The sequence below is a fragment of the Protopterus annectens genome, chromosome 10.part0, assembly GCF_019279795.1.
Source record: "Protopterus annectens isolate FY-2018-M chromosome 10.part0, PAN1.0, whole genome shotgun sequence".
In the NCBI taxonomy this organism is placed as follows: Eukaryota; Metazoa; Chordata; order Ceratodontiformes; family Protopteridae; genus Protopterus; species Protopterus annectens.
In genome coordinates this window covers 1,801,204,613-1,801,212,354 of record NC_056744.1, presented here as the reverse complement: position 1 = coordinate 1,801,212,354, position 7,742 = coordinate 1,801,204,613, and the positions used below count along the sequence as shown (strand labels likewise).

The following is a 7,742-nucleotide window of genomic DNA, read 5'->3' as shown; positions in this document are numbered from 1 at the left end:
GTCGGCACATATGCTGCCAAAAATCAGAATGTCGTTCACAAAATGAAAAGTGTATGGGATAGTCAAAGACACTTATGCAATTGCAATAGTGCATTCGCTTAAGTGTGTTCGACTATATGTATGGAGATCGCGGTACAGTGGGGATTGGAAATTCATCCTGATCCCCACTGTTGTGCAATCTCAGAGTTGGAATATATTATTAGCAGGGGGTATGGGGGTGTAGGGGGGCTTGACCCCCTGCAAAATCGTGATATGTCGTATAGGAGTGATGTTTTCGGTGACAATGTCGACTCAAATGTGTCAGTCATTTGGGTCAACATTGTGTAGGAGTGGAGAGTTGGGTTTCAGTGTTTATTTTTGGTATTGCGAACGACAAATGTTTTGCCTTTCACAATAATGATAGTAAACCTATATATATATATATATATATATATATATATATATATATATATATATATATATATATATATATATATAAAATGTCCGCTACTTATATAAAGCCACTTTAAGATTGTACTGCAGCAGTGTAAGGAAAAATTTCCTCTCCCCACAGCACTGGGAACCCCCGCAAATAATAATGGTGCTTTATGAATGGCGATATTTGCGGTTATTTAGTAGCGGTGCTTTGTGAAAGGCGGTATTTATGATTGCTCATGTGACTGCTCAGGCTCTTTAATAACCTGAGTGATGTTTGATTCTCTCAGCCTTCATTTGCCTGCTGTGTAGCAAACGGTGTGAGTGGTGCAGGTGGTTTGCGTCCCTGCAGATAATGTTTTCAATGCTTTATGCTAATTTTCAATGTTTTGCTGCATGTACAGTTGGTATTGACAGTATAATGCAGAATACATTGGCCCTGATTCCAAACGATTTGCTGTCAGTGTAAATAACCACATACACTGAGAGAAGGTTGAGAACATGCATTTTGGGATCTGGTCCCCTTAGTAAGCCTGTTTATAGATAGGCCTTATACCAAAGTAAGTCAGTTACACTTACAGCAAGTCTTTTGGAATCTGACCCATTATTTTCAATCAATTGTGGGATGATTAGCGGTATAGCCATCTATTTATATAGATCCATAAATATGTGTGTATATGAATGTATTTAAAAATACTGGCATATGAAAATTTCAGTGCTCACAATACCTACACGTAAATAATGACAGTCCATAATATCGATACATAAAAATACAGAACTGACAATACTCAAAAAACACCCAAACTCCACATTGACTTAACCACAAAAAAGACAAGCCGTGTACTTATGCTATCAACTTACAGTCAAAATAAAATAAAACAAAACAAAAAAAAAACACTAAGAATACCATAAGGCTTGCTTTGTCTGAACAGTGGTAGTGTTATAGAAGGGATTTTTCTAAGGTACGGTGAAGAGTTAGGTTTAATGTGCATTAGTAAGGTGGTGCATGGGGGAACCCTCCCCGTACCACCTTACTCAAGCATGCTACCCCTATCCCTATCCCTGCACTTTGTGTTAGAAAACCCTTTCTGTAACACTACCAGTATGTAAGACTGACTCAGACTCATATACCAGCACCAAAACATATGCATAACACTGACTGTATCCCGTTACCTAAACCTTACTCTAACCCTAACCCACAAACACTCATAGAGATACATTCCTATCCCCAAACTAACCCGCTTACATGTGTCTGCAAAATGAACTGTTGACATTCAGAATGGTACTCCTACTATACATATACATACATACACACATGTAATATTATATATACATTTATGTGCACATGTACAGATCCCCTTCAGAACATCAAAATTAAATATAACTGAACTTTACTTTGCCGAGATGAAAACAACGAACCTTTTATTTGCCAAACAGCACATTTTTCAAAGGATAAGTAAACAGTTAGCCAACATTAGTAAATGTTGTCCTTTTCTCCACTGTAGTGCGATCTTGGAGTTGGTATATTTAGTCAAGGGGGGTGTCAGAGGTAAACCACCCCACTTAGCTGGGTTTGACATGCTGCGGTGTGTTTTTCGCTGTAATGTTGGCCAAGTATTTACTTACCCTTTGTAAAATTTGCTGTTAGGCAAATAAAAGGTTCAATGTTTTCATCTCAGTAAAGTAAGGTTCTGTTATATGAAAGTTTGATGTTTCAAAGTAGATGCATGTGTACACACATGTAATATACATTTGTACATAGACCTGAAACCACATATGTATTGTATGGAGGACGAATGTTACATATGGAATTCACTCTATGTAACATCGTTGTTTATTGTCATGCTTGTATTACTTAGCCTGTTTTACTCCCTTGACCATGTAGTAAGGACAGTTTGACAATATGGAGCACTGTACAGTAATCAGTACAACCGACAGACTGTCCATGAGATGGATTGCACAACATAGGAAGATTCTCTTTTAAAGGCAGTCTTCACTTATTTTTCTTTCACGTGTTATCTTTTGTAGTGTGTAGATATGCCATAAATTATAAGGATATTAGGGATAACTGCATGAAGTCATCATAGTGTAGCCAGGTGACAATATATATTTGTCTGATGGCAGAAGGAAACCATCGGCTTGTCTACTGGTTAAGTGCATTTAGCATTCCACCTCCCTACTGACCCTTCATTGTAGTGTAGCCAGGTGACAATATATATTTGTCTGATGGCAGAAGGATCATGACATCTGCGGTTAAGTGCATTTACATTCTACCTCCCTACTGACCTTTCATTGTAGTGTAGCCAGGTGACAATATATATTTGTCTGATGGCAGAAGGAAAGCATCGGCCTATCTACTGGTTAAGTGCATTTACATTCTAACTGCCTACTGACCCTTCATTGCTCTCCCATGGCATCTTGAACGCCTCATTTCATTCATTTTTCACCAGCTCTTCTGGTGGCCTCTTCTACAGATCCACAACCCTCTTTGTGAAGAAGTACCTTAACAGATAAAATGAATATTCAACGTCTACAAATGACCGCTTGTGCCTTTTCCTTCTTCCTATATCCCTGCTGCTCAACATGATCCCATTCCATCTTCATTGTATGATCTTGTGTATTCTACTCATGTCCTTCCTGCCTGTTTTGAGTCCATTTCCTTTAATACCTGGTTGCATCCTGTTCTCTGTCCCACACCACTGTTCTGCTCTCTCCTTCTAGTTGCACTATGTCCCTTTCTTTGTATAGTTTCCAGAATGGTACACAATACTCAAGGTCTGGCCTGAGTAGTGCTCTGTGGACTGGAAGAATTACCTGTTTGCTTTTGCAGTCTCTCCTCCTGAGGAAACAGTACATCTTTCCGTTTGCTGTGGCTGTTGCTCTCTCACTCTGTTCTTAGTGTGTGCATGGTCAGCTTCATCACTATTTATCTGCTCTGTTGCAGTCATTTCCTCTCCTTAGCTGATACTTCACACCACATCTGTTGTGACTATAGTGCAGGACTTTGCATTTGACTGCAGTGAACCTCAACTGCTATCATCCTGTCCACTTGGTCAGCCTGTCTGTATCCTTCCTTAGACTTGTAACCCTCCTTCTGCAGCGCTGCTCTTACCATTATATCATTAAGGAGTCTGACCCTGCTCACTCTCTGTATCCTTCCTTAGACTTGTAACCCTCCTTCTGCAGCTGTGCTCTTACCATTATATCATTAAAGATTCTGACCCTGCTCACTCTCTGTATCCTTCCTTAGACTTGTAACCCTCCTTGTGCAGCTGTGCTCTTACCATTATATCATTAAAGAGTCTGACCCTGCTCACTCTCTGTATCCTTCCTTAGACTTGTAACCCTCCTTCTGCAGCTGTGCTCTTACCATTATATCGTTAAGGAGTCTGACCCTGCTCACTCTCTGTCTTTCTCTCTCTCTCTCTCTCTCTTTCTTCAGATATGTCTGAAGTGAACACACCCCAAAATACCAGAGTCAGGACTGATCCATGTGGTGCTCTACTAATCATTTTATTTATTGCTGACATTTTCCTTCTTGTCACAGTTGTGTCCTACCCTCTACCAATGCTACAGCTGTTGTTCTCAATTCTTAATCCTGCCCAGAGCCCCTGACAGTCTTCATTGTAGTCTTTTATATGTGGCACTACTAAATGGATGGCACAGTGGTGCAGTGGTAGCGTTGTCCCCTCACAGCAAGAGGTTCTCCGGTTTGATTCTCAGCTGGGGTGCCTTCTGCGCGGAGTCTGCATGTCCTCCCTGTGTTCTTGTGGGCTTCCTCCGGGTGCTCCAGTTTCCTCCCATGTTACAAAGAGATGCATCTGGAGCCTTTCTCCCCGGGCCTCCGCTGAAAATTGGCTTTGTTCCAAGTTGGACTTTCCCGGTTAACAAATGTTAAATAAAAGAAATAAATAAAACTAATCTACAGAGAGTGAGGAAATTAAGGTAGGCCATATCTAATGGTAGTCTAGTGTCAGGTGCTTTTTGTCAAGTCACACATAAAACTGGAACAGGTTATCAGGTCAGAGTGGCAGTTCTTTCTGGTCACAAATTCATGTTGGACATTGTCCTAGAAACTGTTAAGAGAAGACGGTCAGCTTTTCTCTGGTAGGCTATTTTTCTGTAGTTCACTGGATTATGGATATTTCCTGCTTCCACCTTTGTACGAGTTTGCTGTTCTTATTGTTTTCCAGTCCACAGACACTTTCATTCTGGCCAGTCAAGTGAAGATGTCTGCTATTTGATCTGTTAACTCATTGGCTAGATCCCTTTACTCATGGGGAAGACCATCTGGCCTCTGTGTTTTCTCCTCCTTTAGCATAGTCACTTTATTCTTCAGTTCCTCCTCTGTCTCCTAGTGTCTGTCTTCTGCTCTCCTCAGTCTGGTGCAGTTTCCTCCCTTTTCTCTGTGAAGACTGGAGTGATATTTTTATTCAGTGTCTCTGCATTTTTTCACTGTTTTTAATTTCCCTCCTATGCTTAATCAGCTTGGCCAGGTCTATCCTTCTCCTCCTTTTTGGTGCATATCTATAGCACATGTTTCCCTCCTTAATTAAATGATTTGCTGGGTGTCTTTAGTCTTATCACTTTTCTACCCTAACCTTCTTTGTTGCCCTTCCTCTTGCCTTCTTTTACTGTTCCTCTATGCCTCACCAACCCCTTCTTTCCACCTATTGTATACCCTGTTTTATGCCTCACCAACCCCTCCTTTCCACCTATCATATGCCCTGTTTTTTACCATCATCATTAGTTCCTAATTCTGCTATAACCGCACAGACCTTTTCCACTTTTCTGCTTCGCTAACCTATGTTCATAGCCCTGCGCTGTCTCCCTTACCCAGCCCCGTATCATGTTCTCACACTTGATTTGCCATTACTCTCCTTAATCTTTACTTCTTTCCAGATCCCAGCATAATTCACCTCGCTGAAATTCACAATGCTGTCTTTTTCCTAGATGTTCCCCTCTTCAGATTATATAAGACTGTTTAACAATATACCGGCACTGTAAATAAACACCCAACTGTCATCTTTAATATTACACTGTGTGTGTGTGTGTGTGTGTGTGTGTGTGTGTGTGTGTGTGTGTGTGTGTGTGTGTGTGTGTGTGTGTGTGTGTCTGTCTATGTTCGCTTTTATCTGTTATATGTCTTCTAACAAATATATTTGTCTGATTTTGAATCATAGGGCAGATTTGAGTTTTCACTCTATGGGACTCATAGAAAAAGCCCAAACAACAGACCAGCTTAAAAGGTGAGTTGCTTTTGTTTGGTAAGTCACTTAACAAGCCAGGCTACTTTACGAAATAGGGCCCTTTTCCATCCCCTTTCTAGAGTAACACCCAACAAAGCAGACAAAACTATGTTAAATGAAGTGCAAGGACTTAGGATATGATGTCACAGAGGGCCACAGGAACCGTACTCTTGGAAGAAGTGGTAGGAATGCATAGTGACAGTGTGATAATGTCACATGTCTGTAGCTTCCTCCAGAACAAAGAACTGTTAAGCAGATCCCCTTAACCTCTGCCTTGGTTTAGCAGCCAGACTATAACTGTTAATCCCTAACCCCAAAACCATCTGGTGCAGAGAGCAGAACTCTAATGCCTAATTTGTTTTCTCCCTTCCCACCATGCATCCAACACCTCACGTCTGCTCCATGGTCCAAGCTCTCAGCAGTGGTGTACTAGTGGGCCCCTGTTCTATGTGTCTAAAACATAAATTAGTTCACTATTAGCATGCTGTCCCTGGAGTGTGTAAATGTTGTTTCACTTCATAGTAGTGTTTGAGTTCCTAGTGCATGGAATGGCTGTCTCTTTGCCACACCTTCCTTTCACATTTGATAACTTTTTCCTGTTTCAACCTGCAGTGTCTTGGTGGAGCTCTTTAGGCTGCAGGATGCAGCCACAAATCCTCGGAGTGCTATTCTCTTGGATCTCTATTTCTACACGGTGCAGTTCTGTCGGGAAAATGGCTTCAACAGAGAACAAACATCTGCCCTCTTTTCAATTGTGAAGAAGACTCACGAAGCTTGTACAGGTAAATGAAAGCAGCTCAGAGTAGTGAAACATGCCTGTTCTGGTTCTGTAGTCACAAAGTGGAAATGTTTAGGCATGGGGTTGTCACATCTAAATTCTTAGTGACAGTTTTCTGCAGAAGATTGTGGCAGGTGCTGGTGCTGTATTCTGAAGTCTGACATTTTGTATACCCTCCCCCCGCACCATGTCTGGTGTTGGGTTCTGTATTCTCGCTATAATTGCTTAAACATTTGCAGCAAGAACACTAAACAATATTAATGTATATACTGACAAATTGTACCATGGTGGCAGCTTGATAAAGAAAGGCTTCTGAAAGTTGTTATGAGGCACACTGCTTGATAACTGCAAACTCCATCATGGTACAGCCCAGTGCAAGAAACACTTGGTCTTGGCTTGCTATTATTATTTTTTTAAAATAAAAAACATCTTTATTAAATTATCACATATGACATAGGTAATCATATAGTTATACAAATGAAAACAAACCATATTGACATATTTTTAGTTGCAAACATTATACATCACTATTAATCTATGTAGTCATTGTAAGTCAAACATTACGTAGATCATTCAAATCCTGCCTTCTTTTAAACCTCATTCCTTCCCTGTATGTGTTGTTCTCACAATTCCCGTTTTCCTATCTAACTTGCTCCTCCCTTTCCTAATACCAATTTCCAGTTGTTTTATCTCTGGTGGTAAGCTCACTACTTTCAGTACAGTTGGTTTAAACTGTTGTTCTCACAATTCCCGTTTCCTATCTAATTTGCTCCTCCCTTTCCTAAATACCCATTTCCAGTTGTTTTATCTCTGGTGGTAAGCTCACTACTTTTGAGTACAGTTGGTTTAAACTGTTGTTCTCACAATTCCCGTTTCCTATCTAATTTGCTCCTCCCTTTCCTAAATACCCATTTCCAGTTGTTTTATCTCTGGTGGTAAGCTCACTACTTTGACTACAGTTGGTTTAAACTGTTGTTCTCACAATTCCCGTTTCCTATCTAATTTGCTCCCCCCTTTCCTAAATACCCATTTCCAGTTGTTTTATCTCTGGTAGTAAGCTCACTACTTTGAGTACAGTTGGTTTAAACTTGCAGTTCCATTTTCCATTTTCTAGTAATTGCTATTTTGGCAGCCACCACAATTAGACTTAGCAAGGCCTATAGCTATGCAATTAAAAATCATTTTTGTAGTTATACCAATTTCCTCACCCAATATTTCTGACAGAGTAGTCTGCAGGGAACTGTAAAGTCTGCCAACTCATTACCCTCCCAAAAAATATGTTTCCAGTTACCTGTTTCTTC

At 40.4% G+C, this 7,742-nt stretch overlaps 1 protein-coding gene across 3 annotated transcripts in view; it reads left to right on the top strand.

Moving 5' to 3' along the window:
- CFAP119 (cilia and flagella associated protein 119) overlaps positions 1-7,742 on the top strand; it is a 224,593-nt gene that overhangs the window by 70,264 nt on the left and 146,587 nt on the right. For 2 of the 3 annotated variants that reach the window (XM_044086643.1, XM_044086644.1), the window contains exons 4-5: positions 5,598-5,663; positions 6,276-6,445. In XM_044086643.1, the coding sequence (XP_043942578.1) occupies positions 5,598-5,663; positions 6,276-6,445 (236 nt within the window). The remainder of the gene's footprint in view (positions 1-5,597; positions 5,664-6,275; positions 6,446-7,742) is intronic. The other variant, XM_044086646.1, reaches the window with a different exon arrangement.